The sequence below is a fragment of the Adiantum capillus-veneris genome, chromosome 2 (genome assembly GCF_014529385.1).
Source record: "Adiantum capillus-veneris isolate H3 chromosome 2, ASM1452938v2, whole genome shotgun sequence".
In the NCBI taxonomy this organism is placed as follows: domain Eukaryota; kingdom Viridiplantae; phylum Streptophyta; class Polypodiopsida; order Polypodiales; family Pteridaceae; genus Adiantum; species Adiantum capillus-veneris.
Window position 1 is genome coordinate 135,571,083 of NC_140932.1, and position 27,153 is coordinate 135,598,235.

At 42.8% G+C, this 27,153-nt stretch overlaps 1 protein-coding gene across 2 annotated transcripts in view; it reads right to left on the reverse strand.

The window, feature by feature from the left end:
• Positions 1–25,150, reverse strand: part of LOC147463695 (histone acetyltransferase HAC1-like) — a 64,392-nt gene extending 39,242 nt beyond the window's left edge. For both annotated transcript variants that reach the window (XM_086490278.1, XM_086490271.1), the window contains exons 1-15: positions 24,336–25,150; positions 23,703–23,925; positions 7,606–7,717; positions 7,007–7,376; positions 6,630–6,917; positions 4,763–6,459; positions 4,088–4,378; positions 3,725–4,003; positions 3,505–3,633; positions 3,223–3,423; positions 2,984–3,126; positions 2,575–2,887; positions 2,354–2,493; positions 1,995–2,073; positions 400–792 (exon numbers count right to left, since the gene is read on the reverse strand). In XM_086490278.1, coding sequence (XP_086346404.1) covers positions 400–792; positions 1,995–2,073; positions 2,354–2,493; positions 2,575–2,887; positions 2,984–3,126; positions 3,223–3,423; positions 3,505–3,633; positions 3,725–4,003; positions 4,088–4,378; positions 4,763–6,459; positions 6,630–6,917; positions 7,007–7,376; positions 7,606–7,717; positions 23,703–23,866 — 4,599 coding nt within the window. In that variant the 5' untranslated portion in view covers positions 23,867–23,925; positions 24,336–25,150. The remainder of the gene's footprint in view (positions 1–399; positions 793–1,994; positions 2,074–2,353; positions 2,494–2,574; positions 2,888–2,983; positions 3,127–3,222; positions 3,424–3,504; positions 3,634–3,724; positions 4,004–4,087; positions 4,379–4,762; positions 6,460–6,629; positions 6,918–7,006; positions 7,377–7,605; positions 7,718–23,702; positions 23,926–24,335) is intronic.
• Positions 25,151–27,153: the final 2,003 nt, after the last annotated feature.

Below are 27,153 nucleotides of genomic sequence, written 5' to 3' on the forward strand. Positions count from 1 at the left end.
CAAAAAAATGGGCGGCTTGTTGGGATAGCTGAATCACAAGAGATAGAGCGCGAGAGAAAGAGAGAGAGACACAAACGCCAGAGATGGTGAAGAGGGGGCGATCAGCCTCCCATGACTACCATGAGCAGAAGACCCTCAGTACAATCAGTATAATCTTTGTGAAAGAGAGAGAGTAAACTTCATACACACACATACATACATATATATATATATATATATATACGAATGTGTAGCATTTTCTTCCCTACTCTTAGTCCTGAATCAGCTGTGACTGACTTTGTCACAAACCCATTCAAAACCACTACTAATTTCTCTTTCGATTTGACAGACTAGAGCATAACTGTAAAAAAAATTAAGCTTGCACAACTCCCTCATAAGCACAAATCCTTAAGCTCAAACCTGTAGAACTCGTTGTTGCCTAGCTTCCTTGCTTTGGGCCTCTCGCTCTGCAGCAGATGGGTGAGGAGACAACTTATGGGGGTGCTTAATCGAATCATCTTTTGAGTAGCATGCATTGCAAAGATCGAAATCTGGGCATGTTTCACAGCGCCATCCTTGGCCTGTTTCAATATCCCGATGACACATGTTGCATGTCGTGACAAATGCAGGGGCAGTCGGATTATGTAAATGGTATAGCACCATCATTGAAGAGTGTTTTGCTCGACGTAGGGTGTCATATTGGTAATGGTTTCCCTGGCAAAGACTTAGGAATGCCTGACGAGTGTCAAAAAACTCACTCTCTGTAATTTCATCCTTATCCTTTGTATCACCCAAAGGTTCCACTGGTTCCACCTGTAAAGCACACAAAATGAGGATAAAAGGTAAAAGCTCCATCAGATAATCAGCTAGCCATACCATGCAGACTAAAACATAACACTAGTATGAACGCATCTTAGCTAAAGAGAGATTCCTACAGCTAAATGACCACCATCTTTCTCCTTGTGGAAAAAGAGAGAGACTATTGTTAGAGGGTGAGGGCTTCGAACAGTAAAATTGCCTACCCTAGGGAGTGAGCTTCAAAAGGTATAATCGAGGATAACACTGCCAAGACGTTCTTAATCACTCGATACTAAAAAGGAGAAATTCATTACTCAAATACCAGGTCTATTATTAAAAATTTATTAGGGATTTGATTGTCAAGTTCTGCATTGATTAAAAAGCTACTGATGGGGAAATTGATACAATATAAAGGTCCTTCAGAAAGGTGCATACTGAGATGAGATTGTCAAACATCAAATTTTCCGGTGATGAGCTACGGGCTAGTTAATGATCAACAAAACATTTTCCACAGGTGTAATGATTTCCAAGCGTTTTAGTATAGTGTACAACAGGCACTATAGGTCTTTTGGGCCAACTTCATAATTACACCAGTGTCACTATCAACAAAGTTAAATTCTTCTGAGGTATATCAAGGGGCCTGCCTTAGCGAAAGTGTGACTTTGTTGTCCAAGCCATAAATTTTTGCATATTACAATTTACCATACAGCAATCAGTACCCTCGATTTTATGTTGTCCAAACAAATAGGCTTACGTAAGGATCGGTGATATTCATGCTAAAGATTTCCTAATTCCTACATCATGACAGACGATGCTTGCAACATTTGAAAAGTCAACGGTCATTGTCAAATAGACACATCCTTCAGAGTGAAGACACATCGTTAGCTAGGTAGGAAGACACCATACGCATAGAGCAAAGAAACTAGACGTATCTTTGCAAACTTCTCCTTGGGCACAGGAAAAAGACAAATTGTCTATGACACTTTCAAAATGTCAATAAGACTTCACTGATTAAAAAAAATTCCTTCTGTCATCATTTTGTCATAGTATTTGATAGCATACATACAAATCAATAAAAGCACCAATCTCAATCTTTTATCACACATTTTGACTATTTTCACCCTGACGTATTAGAAGTAGCACAAGCTTCTCAATCACTTTGATTTACTAGCAGAAAATCTTTGAAACGTTGCAAAATAGGCATTCAAATAACTTACTGGAAACAAAGGATGTGCCTCTTTAATATTCACAGGATGTCTATCCCGGTCCTCAAGCTTCTGCTCAGCTTCATAACATCTGAAGTATAAGTAATCTATTAGTCCAGGCCATTCACTTAGGTCTCACATAGAGATCTTGAAGAGGGAGAAGAACACCAGAGACGCAAAATTTGCAAAAATTTAGAATAAATATAGACTATAGTTCAAATTATCACTTCTAATGAATACCTCTATCACCAGAACAAAAATAAATAAGAAAATGAGCATTGGAGTATAATACACATAATGCACTACAGGAACCAGTTAAATTCTACATAGTCAGACATCAAAAGTGTAAATTTAACATTTCAAGTCCTTACCGATCACAAAGATGAAAGCTTTTGCACTGCCTGCAAGTCCATCGACGACCAGAAATTATAAAGCTGCAGCAATGAGTACAAGCAAATTGTAGATGGACCATGATAAAATCCTCTTTCATTGGAAAAATTGTCTCCCCCAGCTACAAACCAGCAAAGAATGGTCAAGTAAGGTGAATATGAATAAAACTATGTAGCAGATGGAACAGCAAGAACAGCAATACCTTGTGCATCAGCTGTAAATCCTTTGAGGCATTACTAGCTAATTCCCCTTGTGCAGCAGCTTTGGTACCTCTCTTAGTCACAGAACTCTTGGTCTTCCCCTTCTTTTGTTGTCTACGACCAACTTCCTCCTCTTGTAATTGCATAATCATGTCCTCAGCTGCCCCAGGCCAGTAGTCCCCATCAAAGTAAGGCAAACGAGCTGCAGTTACCTTTGCCTTAGCTTCACCAAAGCAGATAAAAAAGTGATCATATAGGTTGGTTAACTCTGGAACAATGCCTTCTGAAGCTGCCTTCCGAAGCATTGCAAGGTACCTGCAGATTGAACCTCCAAATAAGTTAGTAGACTAAGAAAGCATGGGGGCTGTAAAAGACCTTCTCGGCTGTGAAAGAAACGAGGGCGCTACTCACCACTCTCGCAGTTTATCTGATTTAGGTGTCTTCTGTATTTCAGGGTGACAATAAAGAATGTAATCTTCTCCTTTCAATGGGGGACAAGCCCAGATATAACAGCTGGTAAAACCCCGCTTCTTACAGTAGTCCAAATAACCAATCTGCTCAGCACATTGCCAACATAGCTTAGGGTGACAGAAAAGAGGGAAGATGAAAGACTTAATAAGATAGAAGGCAATTCTTTATGATAGTTATACCAGTATCTCATGATAAACAAAAGTCCGTAAAGCCTCTCCACTGTTTGTCTTCACATCTGGTCTAAAATACTTTACAGAATCTAAGTATGAAAGGTAGACTCGTCGCTGATTTGGTTGTGCAGCCTCTGAACCAAACTCTTGTACATACATTCCAAAAAGACAGACTTCTACACCTTCAATCCTTTGAAACAACAAAAGAACCTGCAGCAACACCATCTTTATTAATTTTTTTCATTCACAATCTCCCACAAGCTGAATTACACTCAGTAGTACTCCACTTGCCTTCGATTTGTAAGGGAATTCCGTTGGATAATCCTCCTCCTGAAACATCTCCAGAAAGCGTTGTTTTACATCCAGTTTCTTATCCACTGAAGATACAATTCTTATTACCAAGGATTCAGCTCCTGGAACCTGTGCCCGCTCACAACAGGAAAACATACAAGCAATGAAAAGTCTGCCATTAAAAAGAGCATGATGACAGGAACATCTGAAGGAAAATTACTTGGTCATAATTCTTTCCTTGAGCACGTGCACGCTCCATCCTCTCAAGTTTTAGCTTCCTTGCCAATCTCTGCTCGATATGATCACTCAAAAGTGTCCTTGGTAGATCCTTGGCTCCGAGCACAGCACTTTGTGGAAGTGGCTTTCTTTCACCATTCTCCACCTCATCTATTATACAATGAGGGCATGTATACTCTGCTTGACCACCCTCATTCCTTCGCATGTTAAACAGAGTACACACTTGATGCTGCCATTTCTCACACTTGTCACATTGCACCCACTGCAAGAAATTACAAACTGCATTAGAAACCTTAGAAAGCAATCAAACAACATTCAATGAAGTCAATCAAAGCAACAAACATACTGGTTCTTCTGTTTCTTCGTCGTTCCTTCTCTTCTCTAGCCTCGACTTTGGAAATGTGGCCCCATCAATCTCTACAGTCTCAGTACGTGCATCATTATAGCATGGTATGCAAAAGTAATGGCGGGTCTCACCAATCTGCATTGTCCAGTAAAAAGCATTTCGTTTTATTCGAGCTCCACACGGTGTGCAGTAAATAGGAGGAGGCTCAAAAGTAAGTGTCTCCATAGCACAGAGCTGACAGGAATTTTCAGTACTCTCCATTGCTTGATTCTTCTCAGCTTTTGCCTTACTCTGTGTGTGAAGAAAGAAACCAAAAAAAAAAATCAGTATAGAAAAAATTCATTGCATCTAAAGCCAAGCCAACAATTCTACAACTGCACATGAAAATGAAAAAGAGGGGTTATGTCCTTTGAGGAGTTTCTTTAAATACGACAGCATGCTTGTGGACCCACCCATCAAGTTTTGGTATAACAATTCAGATAATGTCCTACATGCCATTTTCAGTTAAAATACACAGTGATTATAGAAACTCAGTACAAGAATACATGTGGAGGATGCTCGCACATACGTGGGTTAGTGTCATTATTGTTTCCACCAGTTCCAACTAACACTCTTCCCAAATTTGACGTCCCAAAGCAAACACAGCGATACAGGGCTCAAATAAACCAATTATACCTGACCCACCCACTGATGCAAGCTGAGAATGTGCTCTCTGATCTGCTCTGGAGTGAAAAGCTCTGTGAGAGAGACACCTTTAATTTTTGGCTTGCTTCCTTTTCCAAGAGTCGCAGGATCAGGTGCAGGAGAGCACACTACTTCCTGCTTCACCTCCTGCTTGACTGGAACAGATGCTCTATTTGAAGCCGAGTTAGATGACTCAGTTCTAGTTGCTAAAGTTTGAACCTGCTTTGCTGCTGACTCAGCCTCTACCTGGTTGCCTCCATCGAACTTTACACGAATTCCGGCTTGAGAAGCGAGTGTGCTTCGTGCAGCTTCCGATTTTACTGCTTCTGGCCCACTTTCGTCAACTTTAACTGAGACTGGCTCCAATTTAGGATCCTTAAGATCTCCAACAAGACAACGAGGAACAATTTCTGCTGATTCTACCTGCTCAAGCTTTGGTCGTTTGGCTGGTGGGGCCTGTCCATCCACAGGACCAGTAGTAATGTCGCTACCTTTATTTAGTGAGTCTGCATTCACTCCTCCAGATAAGGTTCCTGCTCGCAAAACCGCATTCAACCCATTCGACATTGCAACAAAAGAAGGATTATTGGCTTGGGCTGCTTGTAAGCGTTGCATAGCAAACTTCTGGCGAACTGGTGCACATACTGGGCACTGAGTGTTATGACAAGTTTGATGATGCTTAATAAGTGTTCGTGAGGGGTGACAACGAGGATACTGGCAATCACGATCACTGCACTGTGTAATGTGGCTCCACAATTGTCTAGCAGTATGGCAATGGGGGGTTGACTGGCACTGCCCTTCAGGAGCAGTACATTTGCTTGCATGTCGCAAGAACAGAAGCCACCTCTGCTGCTTTATGTACTGCTGAGCCCTTTGGCCATCTGGCATTACAGGGTTTGAAGATTTACAATCTCCTCCTTTAAGTCCTAAGCCCCCACCACTGTCACCCACTTGTAGCGGCCTTTGTAATGAGTCAGCTTCTTCAGGGCTGAAGACCTGTTGCTGAGGTGGTGATTGAAGCATTTGAGGGGAATGCTGAACTGCTGGCTGATGTCCTTGTAAGTCCTGTGATGGCTGTGCATGCACATTGGTCTGTTGTTGCACAGCACACTGCCGCATGTAAGGAAGCTGATCCTCTGGAAGGGAAGGGTGTAGAAGTTGCTGTTGCTGCTGTATGTCTGACAGTTTTTGAGTCTGATGTTGCTGATAATTTTGAGATTTGATCACTAAATGATCTTGCTCATCACTAAAAACTTGTGAAAGAGGCTCTTTGGCGGACTGATTCATATGCTTATATTGATCATTTGACAGCTGTTGGTGTTGATGCTTGTGTATGTGCTGCTGCCGACTGGATAAGGCATGAAGCGGCAAATTTTGAGCTGGTAACGAAGCAATCATTGTCTGATTTTCTTCCCCACCTATCTGTTTCTTGCTAGTAACGTCAGTCGATGTTTGAACCTGATATGGTGGCTTAGGTTTGGCATTATCTTGCTGTTGATCGTTTCCAGACCCAGCTAGCTTTGATTGAGAATTCAAATGCATCAGCTTATCTGATTGTGACAATGGTTGCTGGAGATGTGATTGCGGATTTCCTTGCTGAGGTGGCATACCAGGGACAGGTATCATAGTAGATGCTTGCATGACCTGAGGATGCATAGCCAGACTGCTGGAAGGAACCCCGTTTGAAACTGTGAGACACCAGACGCTAAAAGATCAGTAGAAAATCAGTAGAAAAAAACAGTGGCTGTTGCCTGTCCCCAGAATCAGCTAGCTTAGTACTTGGACATACTCTGCATCACCTGACATTATGATATTATTACACAAAAGAAGTATGTGATAAAAACTCTAAAAAGCTTACTCTGCATGGACATGTGCTGTTGCCGTTGTTGATTCAAATGCTGCTGACTAGAAAGAGGCATGTTACCGTACTGAACAGGGTTCACATACATAGGAGGGTTAGGAAAGCAAAGATTGCCATTGAGAAGGTGCTGCCCATTGCCCATCAGTTGCCCAGTACCACCATTCGCAAATCCAAAAGACAAAGGGCTTTTCCTCTGCATGTTATTGGCCCCCAACTGACCATTTACATTTTTGAGCATGTGCCCACTGCCTCCAGGACCATATGATTGATGCTGCAATGGAGCAGCTGCTTAAAAAAGTTCAAAAAGTCAAGAGAAGCATACTCCATGCAGTCAACACTTACACAATAGCACTACCACTTGAATAAAACCTTACCCTGAGCTGGTGCCACAGAATTTCCTGCCACTGCCAAAGAAGAGTCTGCACGAGTAAATGGATTGGACCCTAGCCCAGGAGTAGGAACCATACTACTTACATTGCCAGCAGAAGCCATCCCATGCCCTTGGAGTAGAGAAGAGCCATTGGATGACACACCGTTAGGATTCATTTTCATCGTGCCTTGCCCTATATTAGACTGTGCCATGGCCTCACTGCCTGGTGTAGGTATCATGGTGGCCCCTGGAGTTGGTATCATAGAAGACGCTGGAGCATTTGCTCCATTTGTGGTTACATTTCTTGATGGCATAATTCTCTTTGCTACAGCTCGAAGACGCTGTTCCAGCGTAGACAAATCAGAATATTCCTCCTGAAATGGGGAAAACATTCAGTCAAAACCATCTGTATCGAAGTACAATGATCCCACTGCTTACACGTAAATAGTACATGCAAATGAATAATGAGGTAAACTGACCCAGTTCTTACGCGTGAATAGCACACGCAAATGAATAATGAGGTAAGGCCAAACCAACCATTTCTATATCACAAGTTCAGAAAACAGTGGAAACCCAGCCACAAGTACTATCTCAACCTATTACCTTTGAAGCTGCATCCTTATAAAGTGATTCTTCCAATCGCTTTACAAATTCAGGAAGCTTCAGCTGCCATTCTGGAGAAACCCTAGGTTTACGCCTTTGAAACAAGAGCAAGCTGAGTCACAACAATCAAAAAATCAGTACCATACCTCATAAGACAGTATGTACCTGAAAGAGGAATCAATTGCCACAATTCTCCTATACAAAAATAAAATTTGTGTGCATATACATTGATAGGTCGAAAAAGTCTCAACTTATGAATCAAAAGAGGGGTAAAACACTTGCACAAAACACAAATCGACCACACACAAACAGAGAGGACCATGAAGCAAGACTAATTTATAGTTCACCTTAGTTGTTTAAAACAAATAAATGTGAAAACAAAACACTACTTCCTTAAAACTGAATTACACAAAAGAGATGGGTAATAAAATACATGAGAGAAGCTTACTTGGATGAAAGAACTCAACTTCAAGGTCATTTACAACAACCAGAGAGTAAAGAGACAAAGATAAATATCCCACTCATAGCACCTTTTCTTATAACACCGTAATCACCAAGAGATGCTTGATTAGATATCACCAAAACAATAATTAGATTAACAGTAAAACCATATTAATTACATATATTGACACTCTCAGCTGCAGCAATCTCTTCATTAAATCAGTCTACTAATCAACTTCCTTCCTCACCCATGGAGAAATCACAAAGGCAAAAAGCTACGAAATATCCAAATTAAAAATAAGAGGTCTCCCTCTTAAGCTGGACAGTCTCCTCAGAAGGATATATTCTCCCCCATCAAAAACCCTCTAAATCGAAACAAAAAGCATCCCATGGAGCATAAAGGGTTTCATAGACCCCAAGAAAGCAGTGCTCATTAAGGCATGGCTTCAGCGAAACCCTATAGACTTCATTGCCCTACAAGAAATCGAGATTTCAGGAGACAATCTCTTTTTAAGGTTGAAGCAGAAAGCTTCAGGTTTTCAAGGAAAAAAAGAGGTGGACCTTGTAGAGCATATCAGCCTAGAAAGCATTGGTTCGTTTGAGACTACATGGCAAAACTATGGGAGTGGAGAACTTTGCTCAAAAGCAAGATTGGGTAGATGCTAGAAGAGTAATCATCCTCGCTTACACTTACGCATAGTCACAGGGGATGGAGGGGACGGAGCCTAGGGACGTGGGACAATCGGTTCCAGAACGGGGACGGGTGGGACGGGTGGGGACGAACGGAAAAGTGCACGCCAGGCGGGAACGCAGGGAAACGTCCCGGGGACAGACAGCAATCAACGGTCAACCTTTTTTAAAATTTGAAAATGTGACCGTTTTAAATGACCAGTTCCACTCCCAGCAGCCATTTTTTGGAGGTTTGAAGCAACCCAATGGCTATAAAAGCCACCTTTTGGGTACACTATCTCAACTCTCAAGCTCTCCACATCAAGTTCTCTACCCTCTCTTCAAGGCTTGCCGCTTAGACCTCTACCCTTGAGTCTTCTCTCTACCATCACCTCTATCCTCAAGGCTCTCCACCTACTCTTTCCCTCCTCTACCCTCTCAACTTTCAAGCTCTCCTATCCACCTACACTCTCCACCATCATGTCATCTCAAGATAACTCATCTTCTCAAGCTAGCTCTTCTCGAAAGAGGCCCGCCATGCAAACATGGTCATGGTGGGATGAAGTCGACTCTACCGGGCGTGGTCAAGGTGGCGGTGCAAGACCATGGACATGCAAGCTATGCCCGTACAAGAGAACGGGTGGTGCAAACAAAGTGCGAGCCCATCTTCTTCATGAACCCGGACACGAGGTGAAGTTTTGCCCACTCATTACACCCGAGAAGAGGTTGGAGCTTCTTGAGAAGCTCGCAGTGTATGAGGTCGCGGAAGCGGCCAAGAAAGGCCGTTTTGTTGCCGTTGATCCCTCCGCCACGGCGACACCGCGAGAGCAAAGGCAAGCCAACCTTGGCTCCACCTCTCAAGCGTTCAAGTCAAATGCATCCACATCGGGGGCTTCCATTACGCATCGCCAAAGCACCCTCAACAAAATCCTGAATTGAGGGAAGAGGTGGATAGGCCGGTTGCCCGATTCTTCTTCCACGTCCACATTGCCTTCCATGCTTCGCGGTGAGTGTGTGCATTGTGACTTATGCACATTGCAATCTCTAATTTTGTATTTCATTATCGGGTCTCCATACTAACACAACATGCTCTTTTTGGTCTTGATAGGTCTCCATACTTTTGAACCATGGTTACAAAAATAGCGGAATATGGTCCCTCTTATGTGCCACATCGAAGAGGCTTCGCACCACCCTCCTTGACAAAGAGAAGCTTGTTGTGGAGCAAGTGGCCCAAACAACAAAGGATTTGTGGGAGACCAATGGCGTCTCTCTCCTCGTAGATGGATGGAGCGACACCCGCAAGCGGTCCATCCATGGAGTGGTGGCCTACTCTCGACGGGAGACGTACTTTGTGGAGTCACATGGTACATCCAACAGTGGCAAGGCCGTGGAGATGCTTATTGCGGAGTGTCCCATAGAGATCATCGGCCCAGAGAATGTCCTTTGTATGGTTGCAAATGGAGAGGCGTCAAATAGGGCACCCGGGGCTATCATTGAGGGCATGTATCCCACTATCCATGTCACATTATGCATGGCGCATTGCCTCAACAACCTCCTCAAGAACATAGGGAGTTTGTCATGGATTTCACCCACCATTAGTGACGGCAATCAAATTGTGACCTTTGTGCTCAACCATCAAAAAGTGCGCCACGAGTTCTCAAAGAGGAGCCACTTGTCCTTGCTCAAATATTTAGAGACAAGATTTACATTCAATTGGCTTATGCTAGGCCGCTTGTCTACATGTGGCAGAGCCTTAAGGGGCCTCTTTCTCAATGATGAGTTCCATGCCATGCCGGAGTCTACATCAGCAACAGGGTTGAAATGTCGGGAATGGGCCGACGACGCCGCTTGGTGGGAGGAGTGAAGACTCTTGACGCCATGGTCAAGCCCATTCTACACCTACTTCGAGTTGTGGATAGCTTGCAGCCATGCATTGGCAAAGTCTACAAAGCCACGGATGATAGAGACACTTGAGAAGCTTGTGCCTGACCCTATTCAGTATGTGGAGATTCGTGGCTTGTGTGAGTCTAGGTGGAATGCACATTGCATACTACTCTACACTTCATGCGACGGCTTATGTGCTTGACCCCGAGTTTCGGGGAAGGCTCCAAGAGACTGACAAGGAGGTGAGCAAAGGATGGCAGCTTGCATTGGAGCGCCTTGAGCCTAGCAGTGACATTAGGCGCAAGATTAGAAATGAGCTACTCAACTGCAGGCAAAAGAAGGGCTCCTATGGATGTGTAGATGCACAAGTTGATCGCAGCAAGATTGGCTCGGTTTTGTGGTGGGAGGACTGCAACGCTTGGCTGTTCGTGTCCTTAGCCAAGCACATACCACTAGTTTCTTGGAGCAACTATGGAGTGTGTACAACCACATTGCCTCTAAGACGAGGAATCGCCTTGAGGTCGAGAGGGCCAATGATTTGGTGTTTGTGAGCACTAATTTGCACATGCTTTCCAAGAGCGTCACACACAAGGCAGATCCCTTCACTGAGTGGGAGATGGCACAAGAGAATCCATCTACGGCCGAGACACTTTTGGAGGAGCCATATGAGGACTATGAGGCCTCATATGTCGCTGACGCCCTCGACTACGACGATGATGTGGAGATTCAATAGGCGAGCACTTCCGAAGTTTGATGATCATTGATCACTCTAGAGTCTACTCCTCTACTTAGCCCTTTACACTTTTTTTTATCCTTGAGGCTTGTCCTTTTTTATCCCTTGTGGCATGTACTTTTCGTTTTGTATCCATCGATGTTTTATTAGCACATTTGCGTCTATATGACTCCTATTCTTTTGTCTATTTAGTGTAAATTTGTGGTCAAAGCGATGCTCTTGTGTCTGGCATGTATGTAGGTCAAAAAATGCCCAAAAAAAATCTTCTTCTTTTTTTTGCCGTTCCGACCCCCATCCACGTTCCCTAACTTTTGTCGTCCCGTCCCCGTCCCTGACCCCAACCGGCCGTTCCATGTAACTATGCACCTACGTACACATAACATGGCAAACATGATTAACAACTACTGCTCCGTGCAATCATGCAGGCAAAATCAAATACTGATCAGACAATATTTCACAATGAGAGAAAGTTGACATTTATGATCCGACCCAGTAGACATCCTTGTTCACATGAGCACAAACACTACTGCAGCACATTTTACCCTTTTACGGATACACACAACAGACACATAGAACAAGGGCCTGATACATGAGCACAAACACTACTGCAGCACATTTTACCCTTTTACGGATACACACACCACAACACATAGAACAAGGGCCTGATACATCAACCCAATGATGGTTTGTGCCAAGTGAGGTTGTGCATTGACACATCAATCGAGTGTTAGTTTAGTTTTGGAACGTTGCATATAAAACGAGTTGCCCAAGTAAACCGCCTTAACAAATCAATCCAGTGTTGGTTTCTGACAATGTATTACATGGTTCCTTAGCATGCCCAGCGAAGCATAAACTGCCTGACCACGTTGTTTAATCAAGTACAGCACTCCAATGTTGGTTTACACTCTCTCATTCAATAGCCCCAATAGTATATCCAGCACATACACTTATTTTCTTTATTATTAAAAAAATATCAAGAAGGAATACCTCCTTCAACTTCACATCCAAGGTCGTCGTGGCAAAGCGATGTGCAAGCACCATGTACCGACGGAGAATAACAGACTTTAACAAAACCGCAACAAATAACACTTCGAATAATACCTAACACCCCCCCCCCCCCCCCCCCCCCCCCCCAAAAGGCACACTTTTATAGGCAATTGGCCTCTGCTTTTACAAGTCCTCAAAACTACCAAAAGTAACTGTTCTCAAACGATGGTGCCCTCCAAAAGCTCAAAAGTCAATTGCTTTCAATACTAATGCCCAAAAGCATCACATGACCAACAGCGACATCAATCAACCATACAACCCGAATCTCGACGCGAATCAAAACGTACGTTTATATTTCACACGCTACTGCCACAAAATTTGGGGGTCCCCCTTCCCGTGAATCGCTCAATCTGCTGCTTAAAACTGATCTTTTTAAAAGATGAGGCAGGTAGAAAAACATTCCAAAATCTCTCACAATAAAGATACCGCAACAAATAACACTTCGAATAATACCTAACCCCCCCCCCCCCAAAGGCACACTTTTATAGGCACTTGGCCTCTGCTTTTACAAGTCCTCAAAACTACCAAAAGTAACTGTTCTCAAACGATGGTGCCCTCCAAAAGCTCAAAAGTCAATTGCTTTCAATACTAATGCCCAAAAGCATCACATGACCAACAGCGACATCAATCAACCGTACAGCCCGAATCTCGACGCGAATCAAAACGTACGTTTATATTTCACACGCTACTGCCACAAAATTTGGGTCCCCCTTCCCGTGAATCGCTCAATCTGCTGCTAATCTGCTGCTTAAAACTGATCTTTTTAAAAGATGAGGCAGGTAGATAAACATTCCAAAATCTCTCACAATAAAGATCCAAAGTATCTCCCTTAGTCATTGGGAAGTCCACAGCAAAATCGCTCGATTAAAATTGATCTTTTTAAAAGATGAGGCAGGTAGAAAACATCCAAAATCTCTCTCAATAAAGATCCAAAGTATCTCCCTTAGTCATCCGAAGATGATTCCAAGCAATAACCACATCACGTTCGTACTCCTAAGTGAGCCACAAGAAAATAAAAAGTCACTTGAACTTTAGCCACTTTGTCGGTGCTTCTTTTCGTAGCAGAACACCACGTTACCAAGAGGTGTATTTTTCCTATTGCCTTCTTTAAATATGTACTACATATTTTTATTTATTTTACTTGTTTTCCACGGAACCCTTGAAAAGGTGCAAGTGGACATTGCACGGCCAGTGTGAAACGGTTGTGGCCGAACAGGTTTCTCACATCACGAGTCTAGGTAGGTCACTCTGCGACTGGTCGGGCCAGTTAGCATTGAATTCTGATGAGTATGGAAGCCTGTGTGCGCCAAATGAAATATGGGCCATTCGGCACGTCACTTACAGCTTTATAAGTTGGTGGGAACTAGGGAATTAAACCAAAGGGGCAAACTGGACACTTGGCGGTAGCAGAGCCACCTGCAGGACACCTCAGCAAGAGGGGGCGCCCATTTTGAGAGGCTGATTTTGGCTTCATTGTGCAATTACAGTGTGTGTGTGTGTGTGTGTGTGAGTAGTGGGTGCAGGTTCACAACTTTAATGGAAAGCTTGCTTTCTCCTTTGTCTCATGTAGCACGATGATTTGCTCTCATACGTCTCTCTCCCCCCTTTGCACATATGGTAATGCACCACTAGTTGAGCTACTCACATGATCATGTACATTTCTGAGGGTTTTATGCGCGTTTGCCAAGGCAAGAGCCTTCTAAACAGGAACCGGATTAGCTAATTGCTAATCCCCCATAGGTACGCACAGTTCCATTGTCACGAGGACGTGGCAACTGCTAACCTTAGTTGTTGGTTTCTTTCCAATGATTTTTGTTTAATTTTTGAGACCCTCTTTTTGAAGTTGCAAATGGTCGGACATTGTATGGCCAATGTGAACGGTAGTTTCACCCGCAGACGGAAAGTTGGTCGGCACTGGAACTCGTGAAGTAAAAGGATGTCTAGGCTCAGTTCAAAATCATGTAGGTCCCTTCGTCGCACTTAGCAAGTTGGTGGATGCTAGGAAGTGAACTCAATAAAGGCATAAAGTCAAGGTGGGATCACCAACAGAAAGTATCCGACAGTTGGGCCACATTGCACTTTTGGATGCGGTCCCAATGAGGATGGATGGTCAGATGACCAGTGGGAGCCCAACGGAAACATCTCCTAAAAATTAGGGAACTGCTATTTTGGGTCGTGAAATGTGTTCGTGTCATTACCTTCGGTATGACTAGGGGAACATTTTATTACTCTGCTACAAAGTCAATTGATGCACAAGTTGAGAGATTTTTAAGCAGGAAGCCCAATGCGGGGAAATTGCATGTATGAGTGCCAAGTGGCACTTTTTAGTCAATTTACCAAGTTTGGGAGAAAGGAATTTCTCGTGAAAGCCAAAGCCCACCGCCCACGACGGGCCAGTTTCAAGGTTCCATTGCCGGGACATCAATCACTTTTTCCTCAAGAAGTGAGCCTCGGTTGTTTTCGGTAAAGACAGAGTATAGGAAGGCGGGATTACACTATGGCCGACAAAGCGAAGGGCATTATGGAAGAGGGTTCCTCTTCAAAGGACAGACAGGAAATTCCGCATGTACGCCCTGCCAAAAAGTGGTCAAATTAGGATTGATTTTCTGCTGCGTTTTTACGGTTTGCAAGTATGAACCAAGATGAGATAGGGAGAGGTCTCACGGTGGTAGATTGGCACTAGATCTCCTGCGGGAGTGATGTGGGTCTGCCAGGTGACATGTTGCTTGCCGATTCTCCGAGGCGATTGCTTGGATTCTATGACGCATTGGTAAATCATCTTGAAATTTGAGCTTGCTTGGTCGTGGGTAGTACGCCACAGTGTTGTTGGAATTATGCTCGTTTGCAGAGGCAAGAGCCTTTTGCACACGTAAAAGTTAAGGAACATGTTGCAAGATGCTATGTGGTGAAGTTCAAGAACTATCCACCTATGGATGCAAAGTGGATGGAAGAGCATGAACTGTCAGAGTCACCAAATGTATTGCAGCTTTACCTTGAGGCCTTTGGGTTACAGCCTACGTATGCCCCAACCCAATGTCTACAAAGGAGGGCTAATGATAGAGCTAGCACATCAAATATACTCATGGATTCAGTGCAATAGCAGTGTACAGTTTGACAAAAGTATGAAGGTCTCATTAAGTCATTTGTACGTGTGTTTTGACAATCTTTCTTGCGGATACATGCGATGATAAAAGGGTGCTTAACACACAAGATCATCTACGGCATGTATTTATGGTATGCAATCGAGGACGTTTGCGATTTCAAGAGGGGGGTATGTCACGAGGACGTGGCAACTGTTAACCTTAGTTGTTGGTTTCTTTCCAATGATTTTTGTTTAATTTTTGAGACCCTCTTTTTGAAGTTGCAAATGGTCGGACATTGTATGGCCAATGTGAATGGTAGTTTCACCCACAGACGGAAAGTTGGTCGGCACTGGAACTCGTGAAGTAAAAGGATGTCTAGGCTCAGTTCAAGATCATGTAGGTCCCTTCGTCGCACTTAGCAAGTTGGTGGATGCTAGGAAGTGAACTGTTGTCCGCCACGTCATCACTTTGTGACAGTAACTGACTTTTTGGAGCTGTTTTGGAGGCTGTTAATGCTGATTTTCAGCCATTTCTCTCCATTTTTGAGCTTCGCGTGACTTTGCCTAGGTCCAAGGAGCTCATTTTCAGCATTGGAAGGCATCAAATGCGTGTTTGCAAGGCTGTTTTGCTACGTTTTCAGCTATACGCAGGTTTTGGCAGCCATGGAAAATCTTCCCCTTTTTGCATCTATTTGTTCACAGATGCATTACAGGTCAAGGGTAGTAGAGGGGGCGCTCAATTTATGCTAGGGGGATGCTTCATTGAGAACCTGTCACACAGGTTAAGAGCTATGGAGTGTTTCCTTTCCCTCTTATGTACAGTGTGGTGCTAGGAGTGATGCCCTGCACGCTACACACTGCTCTCTCTCTCCCCTACGTGCAGTTATGTGATGCCCCACAAGAGGGCTCTTCATTTGATTGATGTATAGCTGTGTGGGTTCATGCTTTTGTGCTGAGGCAAGAGCCTCCTTGAGCAGGAACAGGGGTAGCTAACTGCTACTCCAAAGCAGGCACCGGTGAGGGTCATAACCTCACCGTACAGGTGCGATTTCAGTGCTGATTATGCGCTGTAAATTGACTGTTTTTCAGCCATACGGACGCCAGAACCATTGGGAATAGTGCCCCATTGGCAGAGGACAGTTAGGGGACTGTTTGGGGCTGAAAACAGGGCAAAAACCAGTAAATACAGCGAGCTGAATTTACTATTTTTGGGCAGGAATCAAAGGGTTTATGCCAGTGGAAGTGAGTTCCAACAGGGGAATTGATTTCGCGCAAGTTTTGGGGTTGTTATGCTACCGAAATTTGGCCAAATCAAGTGGTATCTAGTGTGATACTGGTAAAGGATTCCCAAGACCTTACTTTGTAATTTACCCTCTCAAAGAATAAAGAAATACCGAAAGGGGCGCCAATTTTGGGGCCTACAGGTTGTCAACGTCTGCTCGGGGCATTCTAGCTTCCGAGCCGTGTGTGTATTCAAGTGTTAATTCCCGTAGCAGGTTTCCTTTGCACGTTCTCTTTGTGTGTGTCTAGAGTAAAGAATTTCGGGTGAAAGCCAAAGCCTACCGCCCCACGGACCGGTTTCATCCATCACGAAAGATTTCGAATTTGGAGAGTTCTCACGTGAAAACTCGTCCAAGTTGCAGGGAAACTGTCCCCACTGCGTGCAGGAGCCCTTGGGACACGCGTAGACGTGTTCGCTCTGCTAAAAAACGATCCAAAACAGAGAATTACAGCCTGCTGTGTTTTTTTGCAGGTTTAGGGTTTGTGCAAGTGTGTGTGTGTGGGTCCTGCATTATTTTACTTCCTTTGTGTCACTTGGGGCCCCATCGGACGGGGGCCCCACAAATTGGTAGGACTTCTTCTTCTGTTACTTGTTCTTCTTAGGGTTTAGGCCCCTCGGCCGGCATCTGCAAGTTGGCTTCCTTCTTTAGGGCTTTGACACGTCAGCAGTTTGTGACATCTCCCCTTCTTGAAATAGAGTAATCGTCCGCGATTACAGCATATCTGCAAAACAACTCAAGTTAGCTCAAAAATTTCCGATTTCGAGGGACATTCGGAGGGACAATCAATTTGCTCTTTTTGTTAAGGAGTTAGCTTCTCTTTTCGGCTCTTTTGATCAAGGAGTTAGCTTTTCCTTTCGTCCAGATCGGAACTCTTGATATTCCAGCGTAGTAAAATTAGCCATCACACCAGATTGTACTGATCTTCCACGAGTATCTTGATGCACTGAAATTACATACCCAGACAATCTCATCCAATTAGGAATATTCAGTGGTTGGCACATCACAATGCAACACAAATGCTTACATATGCATGTTACAAGACATAGAAACATAAAGCCGCCGATGAACACTCCTCCCGCATAACCTAACAAGGTCCAGGCAAGGAGATATTCAAAGACTCCCTCATCACTCCTCCCGCATAACCTAAAAAGGTCCGGGCCCGGAGATAGAGGCCTTTTACAACCAAACACCCCCCAGACCGCAGCCTGCGTCGTTTGGAGGTGCTGAGAGTAGCCACTGCTCAGACTTCTTAACACTAGGATGGTAACCTAACAGGACATAAAAGTGTCCTTTCAGGGTTTTGGGAAAAAATTCCAAAACCATAGTAGATCCACTCATTTTGAAAAATCCTTTCATGAGCTTATAGTTCAATAACTACTACATATAGAAAAAATGAGAAACTTCTAATTTTTCTCATCCCTTGGTCACTACGAGCCTCCAAAATTGATGGACTAGTGCATTTTGCCTAAAACAGCAATTTCTTACGGTTGATTGCATATAAATAAGAGTGGAGATTTTTGTAGGACATGAGATAAAATGCCCCGTTAACTTCAATGGGTTGGTGACCAAAACATATGGTTGCTTTTCTCTCACTAATTTTTTTTGGGGGAAAAAAAATAGGTACAAAAAAGTTGCATTTTTGCCATTCTGCGGACCTATCATCAAAGTTTCTGTAGTCACGCTCAATACAGAAACTATATACATGTTTTCTTAGTTCCCTTTGGGCCTCTGGATTCAAAAGGAGCCATGGAGCATGTCAAAAGGATAATGGATCTCTTACAATTGGAACCTTGGGAGCAATGATAAAGTGCTAAATACAGCAAACATGAAAAAATTGGGTTTAGCATTATGACCTCTAGAAACCCATAGAAACTACTCAATATCTAGCCAAGTTTGTAGTCTATGATTAGATATGGTTACTACCTACAAAATACACACAATTAGCCTAAGAAACTAGCAATATTGAGAAAGTTATACTTGCTACTCTAAAATGTATCGTATTCTTCAGCAATCAAAAAACTCAACCATCATCATATACTATGCTATATAGCATATTAGGTCCCCCAAAACTCAAGGAAGATTAGCTTTATGTTATACATTACACTTACACAATCAAAATTGAATTTGGATATCAAGAAAGCCACCAAAAAATCATAAAAGTACTAATTTTGGCCAAAAAACAGGATTATGCAATTCTTGTAAATTGGTCATAACTTTCAATTTTGACACTTAGCTCTCCCTACAAGCATCAAAACATGTTGAGAACTATGAAGGCCTAACCTCTAACCATCAAAACCTCACAAACATGAAGTTTAGAGTGGTATAGTTGCCAAAAATTGAAAAAAAGCCAAAAACAAGACCCGTTTTTTCACACAGTTTAGGTTCAAAAATGTTGTGCAAGAGTAAGGTTAATGGTGAGATCGATACCCAAAAAAAAATGCTAAGTTTTTTTCAGCTCATAAGGCAACTTTGTGGATATATAGCACCTAGAAATTCATTTTCATACTCTTCAAATAATTCAAGCAAAATGGTCACTTAACAGGACACAAAAGTGTCATGTTACCATTCTAGTGTTAATACTCCTCCCGCATAACCATCCAGGTCCGCGCCGGGAGTTACAACAACAATACTCCCCCCGTAAATAACCACAAGGGTCCGGGCCATGAGTATGAACAAGCATTCTCAAACATCATTTCTCACTACTCCACCCGAGAGTAAACTCACCAATCATTGAAACCAGTATTACAACTAGAGTCAAACAATTCAAATCAGCACCAAGACAGGTTCAAAACAGATACCATCCATTTCAAACAAATTCCAAACAGGATCCCCAAACAAGTTCTCAAACAGATTTCAAACTCAAAAAAACAATCTCGACATCAATCGAGCTCGAAAAGTCGACTGACTTTCCAACCTGAAACCTGCACCAAAAATTTAGGGTTAGGTTCATTCCATAGGGTCGTAGCCGAGCAAAGCATGGTCCATCAGCTCTTGGACAAATAGTGTTTCTTTGGCGACGATGGTAGTCCCAAGATAGCAATCGCACTAGACGTCCAAGGTCATATGATCGTGAAGAGACATCTACCGGGAGATGTCGAGAAACTTCAAGTTGCTGGATACCCCACTCTACCAGAAATTGCACTCCGAAGGAAGATTTCAGAAACCATATAACTTCGGGCAAAAAAATTTCTTGAAAGCTTGCCAAGTCCTTGGAAGTGTGCGGCTTGGTAGCTTTAGACATCTGCATTGTACTGTCTCTAAGAAAAACAGCAGCTCAAAACAAATCTTGGATCCTTCTCTTGCAAGTGATCTTAATGGCTTATGCCCTGTAAGACATGAGCGGTGAAGACGGGAGCGCGCCCGATGCGCGATGAAGTAAGGGTGGGAGTGGCTAATAAGTCCAGGTTGGAGGGCGAAGATACCTTGAATAAGTTCTAGAAGGATCAAGAGAAGGAGACCCTCTCAGTCTCTTCTTCTCCAAAGCATGACACACATGATTTGCACGATCATGATAAGTATGATGAATTACATGATAATGATGAGCATGATGATTTGCATGAACAAGATGTGATTATTGGGAGTGGCTAATAAGTCCAGGTTGGAGGGCGAAGATACCTCAAATAAATTCCAGAAGTCTGCTCTTTTGTGGGACCGGTATGCTTTCAGAAAAGCACACGCCTGATGCTCTGATACCACTATCACAAGACAGGCACCACGTGCCAATAGAAAAGAACAGACTGAAACAGACTTTTAGCACTTCAATAACAACTGAACTGAGAGAGAGAGAGAGAGAGAGAGAGAGAGATGACACGCGACACGGAGTGGCGGAATTCCACCCCATAGAGTATTGGCCCCAAACCTTGGCGCCCCTTTCGGTATTTCCTTGTATTGCATCAACGCACTACAAGCCGGTACTCCAGACTCTGCACCTTCTCCAGGAAGCATGCTAGAGAATGAGCCCTAGCCTCGTATTTTAAAGGCCCTAGGCCCCAAAAGCAATTTACAATAAAAAGCCTTCAAACTCAAAAGCATCTGGTCCAAAAGCAAAGCCAAAAAGCTGTCAACGTAATTTGCGGAAATCCGTACAACCTACCACATCATCAGCCAACGCAAAACGCGAAAATCCGTACAACTTGCCACGTCATCATGCTAGCGCAATTTTCGGAAATCTGCCATGTCATCAATTTGCGCAAGTGTGTGTGTGGGTCTTGCTTTATTTTACTTCCTTTATGTCACTTGGGGCCCCATCGTACAGGGTCCCCATAAGTTGGTAGGACTTCTTCTTCTGTTAGGCCCCTCGGCCGGCATCTGCAAGTTGACTCCCTTCTTCTTAGGGTTTAGGCCCCTCGGTCGGCATCTGCAAGTTGGCTCCATTCTTTAGGGCTTTGACACGTCCGCAGTTTGTGACAGCGCCCCTTTTCGTATTTACTATATTAATGCTTGAGCAAAGTACAAAGTCCGAGGGTCCTCTCTGCTCAGTTGTTCGTCAACCAGTCTGAATACAGAAGGCCCTCAAACTTCAAAGTACATATTTAAAGGCCCCAAGGGCTCTCAAAAGCAATACGAGCTTCAAACTCAAAAGCTACTGGCCCAAAAGCTGCCAGCGAAAAACGCGAAAATTCGTACGCTGCCACGTCAACACCTTGTCAGCGCGTTTTGCAGGATCTGTACAACCTTCCACGTCAGCTTGTCAACGCATTTTTCAGGCGTCTGTGCAGCTATCCACGTCAACATTTCCAGGTTGCCACGTCATCAGTTTGTGACAGACATCCTTCGCAAAGACGATGTGTCCCAAAAGTAGATCTCTGGTAAGAAAAACTCACTCTTCTTCCCATTCACCACCAACCGATGTTGCCTTAGTGCCTGGAAAACCTTTAGCAGATGGTTAAAAATTATGTCCATCATCTTGTTGAACGTTGCAGGAGCATTTGTGAGACCAAAAGGCATCACCAAATACTCGTACAATCCAAAGAACGCGGTCTTGTATACATCTCCAAGAGCGATCCTTATCTGATGATAGCCACTTTTCAAGTCGATTCTACTGAAACAAGTAGAACCCTGAGAGATTGGCCCCAAAGACTGGCGCCCCTTTCAGTATTTCTTTATATTAATGCTTCTCAAAGTACAATGTCCGAGGGTCCTCGTCTCAGCAATGCTCCCAAGCGTATTTACCTGAGCCTGAAGCCATGGTACTCTATTTATAGGCCTTGGGCCTTCCAAAAACAGTAAACATGAAAAGATTAAAGTTTAAAAGCAATTGGTGTAAAAAGTTAATCTAGGGCAGCCAATGCAAATCACGGAAATTCGTACGCCTCCCACATTAGCAGTCGTCGCGAATTGAAGAACGTCCGTACAACAGATCCATGTCATCATCTCCTCCTAGCTTTACTTTTATTTTCTTGTGTCCCCTTAGGCCCTGTTAGACACGGTCCCATCAGTTGGAACAACTTAAAATTTAAAAAGACTTTGGTCTTTGATTTTAAGCCTCTCTGCTAGGCTCTGCAAGTTGGTAACACTTCTTCTGCATCTTTCAACGGGGCTCTGACCCCTCTTTGTACGGAGTCTGTCCTTTAGGTCCTACCACGTCATCACTTTGGGACAGTTTCCAACTGATCAAAAGCAAGATGCCACCAACTACCAGGACAAGAAGGTGCTTATGGAGGCAATATTGAAGACCACGTGCTAACAAGGATTGACCAGCATGGAACTGCGAGGAGGAGTGTGTGCAAGCATGAAAATCATCCACAAATAGTTTCTACTATTAAGTATGGTCACTTGATCTAAAAAGCATGAAAAGTAAGCTTTTTGACTCTTTTTTGTGTTTCAAAATATTCTAAAAATCTCTCAAATGGTTAAAAACTGGGAGATGCTGCAGAACTCAATGTTGATCCTCCCATCAAGCCCTACACATTGATGCAAATGGATTTAAATTTTGATCACTATTAAATAATAGGTTTTACAGCTGCAAATTGGGGTTTTTGCAACAACAAAAAAAAGCACACGGTCATTTGCAATTTCTTCATGCTAATCCAACTGTTCGTATGTATTGCCACATCAGTAACACTTTGTTACACGATCAAACAAAGATTCATCTTCTGCATAAGAGAGACACCGCAGTGATACAAAGCTGCTTAGTTATGTCCTGTATATGTTGAATTTTGAATGTAATCTTAGATAAGCACTAGGCAAGATAAATAGATGAAGATGTCAAGGCATCTCAAGCACACTGAGATGCATCTTCCTTCTCACTGATCTCTTGCATATACTGGATTGCAGATGTATTTTTTCATAAACAATAATAAGCCTTTAGATTTAGGCTTGTTTTCTATGAAACCAAATGAGAGAGACATTGCACAGTATGTAATGCTTTGGTCTCAAAGGCCACATTGGGCTCTTTTGAGTCCGAGCCATGTGACACCTAGTGGAGGTTAAACACCTTCTTCAGCTCCAACACTCAAAACATGAGAATTGATGTTTTATGAGAAGGGAAAAACGGGTGTGGGTTTTCCCCTATGCTGCTACTTGCAAAAATGTTGCATAGACAACAATGTAGCCACATTAGCATGTGCCAGAATCTAAGAGAGTACTATTACCCAATCTTCTCTAGGTTTTTGGTTGTCCACTTGGATCTATCATTTCCTAACGTCTAAGCCATATTTACAATCTAAGACTTTTCTCAAGACTCTGTCTCACTTGCAATGCAGCTAGGACTTTGTTTCACTTTCCCTTCTCCCACTCTCTCATGATGACTTTGTACACGAGAAAGACATACAAACAGACGAACATAGACACAAACAGATAAATACAGGTCAATTGAAGCCACCAGATGTGTAGTTGATCATTAAGCATATGGTCACAAAATAGAGCCATGAAACCTACCTGTAGGTCCTCATTTTCATTCTAAGAAGTACTCGATCCTTCACATGTACACTCATACATGAAATAAGACAGAACTTACATTTTCTCCACTATATTGTGTCGTATTGTAAAGTCTGACTCTGTTTGCCAATTTCTGTGAGTACCACCCGGCAATGGCAAAGTGCTCATACTTTGAGAAACAGTGGCCATTTGGCAAGCTGTTTGTCCTGCAGCCTGCCCAGAAAGCTGTGTCTGCGCTTGCATGGTTCAGAATTGCTCGGAAAGACTGATGTAAGCTTTTCACATTGAAAGGTATGTGCGGCCTGCAAAATAAAACACAATCTGCCGTCTGTAGTGATCTACATGCACCCTTTCAATAAACAAAAGTGTGTGTCTGATACTTGCATAACATGACAAATTCAAGTACTCTGAAATGCTGAATTTAAAAAGCTGAATGTATATGTCCATCAACTTTTGCCAATGCCATCTTACTGTCCTGATATAACCTTGCCCAATATGACCATTTATGATAACAACTATGTGAAAAAAAATTGCCACTTCGTATTCCAGGATCAAGACAATCAACATGTAGAGTCTGTTTAAACCTTGCACATTAGACACAAAACTCCAATGTGTTTCCCATCTCATTGTCAAAACTCTCTGAATGATAACTTGATTGTGCTTCTCGTACATAAAAGTGCAGTATATAGACAAAGAGAAACCACTTCAAAACCTGATAGGCAATCGAGCTGTTGAGATAACAAGATGGCCAAGTTCACGCGTCAAGCAATAGATACTGCACGTATGATGCTGGCAGATATTTCAAACTCTGCCAGTTCTATAATCTACTTCGAGAAACATACGATCTAAATTGCATTCACTTTGTAAGCAATCCAAGCCTGTAAGGAGGAGCTTTTCATCCGCCGCTGATTCACTTCTTCCGTCACCCTCTGCTAGGCAAAACTATATCTTGAATTGCAATAACTTGCCCTTCCCCTATAAAGGGTGAAGAGCAAATCAGAACTATTTAACCGAGCCTGTTTGTACCCATCATAAGGAGCAAGCAGATGCGCGTAAATTGCTTATTTCCAGTGAGCAGAAAACCCTGCAACTTGATGCTCGACGTCCTCTGCGTCCCTGTTACAAGGCCTGAGTAATGGAAATCTCTGTGGCCCAGTTTACAAAGACGCTGATTTTCTTATGTAAGCGCGATGGCGATGGGCAAGTAGTCTCCTTGTCTCTGATGCGACTACTTGCATTAGCGGGGATGACGACCCCAATGGACGGCGATGCGATGGCGAGCTCGAGATTGGTAACAAATTTCTCCCTGTTCAGATGTGCAGGGATGACGGTGATGGTGGGAGTGTGATCTCGCAGGAGAGAGAGAGAGAGAGAGAGAGCTGAAAATCACGCAGTAAAAAGCTGGGTCAAAATTCCGTTCAAGCCCCAAGCTCAAAACTGGTTTCTTGTAGCTAGGCGTTTGGAGCAGCTGCTAGTTGTGTAAGGCTCTTCACACACCAAAATCGAACCTGGCCGTGCTGTTTGGCAATGGGCGCACCTCCTTTAACGTAACGAAGGAAGAGCTGACACTCGTACGTATTGCAGACTCTCATAGTTGTAACGTGTAGATCTCCACCCATACTTTCTTTGTTGCCAACACACCTGTCCACCCGTCTTGTTAACATCCTAGACTTGTTGAGCAGCAAACGAGACAAAAGGATTGTTGTCTCAAGGGACCTAACTATGTGACACAACAGGCCCATCATGTACAAGCAACCTCGTGGGGATGGTAATGGGTGGAAAACCTTCAATAAAAAAAACTAGATCTACTCTTATCTCTCCAACATTACCAAGTAGCCAACAAGGTTGCCACGTAAAGAATTGTGCTGCTATTGGATGTGAACCCTTAAACCACAAAGTTGTTGCAAAAGTTGTTGGCACCTTTGCCGACACAATACTTCTACACAACAGCAATAAGGGAGGTGGCATCGTTCTACAAAGAGGTCTCGTGACACATTCATCATGCCACGTCTATCTTTCACAAACAAGCTGAAGAGTTATCCAATCAACTAGTCTTTCAAGGGCTCACACGTCAAGAATATATAGCTCATGTTCAAGATAAACCCCATAAAACATGCTTGAAAACCTTGTTGTTCCAATTGATGTGGAAGTCGGCTAACTTCAACCCTCTAACTAGAATCAAGCATGATAGCATAAATTTGTACCAAGAATATCCACAATCATGATGGTTTGGTCAAGTTTCAATAAAACAGAAGGTATTTTCAAAACCATAGTCAAAACCTAGCATGGCATGGATAGAATTCTTTGACACCACGATAAGAATCAAACAACCTATCACAAATTACCATAACAAAGTCAATCCACAATGCATAGCAATCTTCCAAACAAAAAAAGATTTTCAAGTGAGTATAATTTTGCTAAACATGGGTCCAAAATACAATGCACAGCAGTCTTTTCCAAACAAAAAATATTTTCAAGTGAATAGAATTTTGCTAAACACAGATCCAAAACACAACTACTAATCCAAGCTATGAATGCATACACGATTCATAGATAACTATAACCCATGTTACAACAAAAAATTTATGTGGAGAGTGCTCACAAGGCTGTAACTAGCACTCTATCTCTCTTCATTTATATTATACCTTCTTCTCTCTATTTCTCGTACATCTCTTTATCCTTTCATCTCTATATGCAGTAGTTTCACTCTATCATTTTATTTGTGTCTATTTCCATTTTCTATCCATCTCTACCTACACCTACCTCTATCTATCTACCTTTGTCTTATCTTTATCCATATCTCTACCTACATGTACCTCTACCTACCTACCTCTATCTCTATCTATCTCCTTCTCGTTATCTCTCTACCTTGCTCTATTGACCTCTATATCTACCTCTTTATCTCTCTACCTTGCTCTCTTTACTTCTATCTACCTCTCTCTTCACCTAGACTAAGATTTATGCTCAACATTGAGCATCAAAGCTCAAAATAAATGTTAGCCCAAACCCAACATGAGGCAAAATAGATGGTTGGTCACCGTTGTGAACTATGACTTGAGATTAGGTATACAAAAAGAAAAGATAATAACATAGTAGATGCCCTAAGAAGATAGTCATTCCTTGGGGCCAACTTTATGCTAGACAGACCTCTATTCCATGAAGTTGAAAATCAATTGGTGAAGAATGAATTCTTCAAACACATTATCCAATTCATGTCCCAAGCAAGACATTCAAAAAGAAGGAAGAGAATCATATGTGGATACTCAATCTCAGATGAATGTTTACTCTACTAGCTTGAATGTGCCTACCCACAGTTGTTATTGAGTAACTTGATAACTAGTAGAGGCCAGTCATCAAACGTCGTGCTGGTTTGGATTTGTCAATTCTCATTTGGCCATTGCCCACGTAATCGTGCAGGATGATAGAAATGTATTTCATACTTGTATTACAGTATATAGACGTTTTCGCTCCTATGTGCAATTTTTTATCTTCATTCAATTTGAGAGAGGGGCACAACGCATGCACAACTT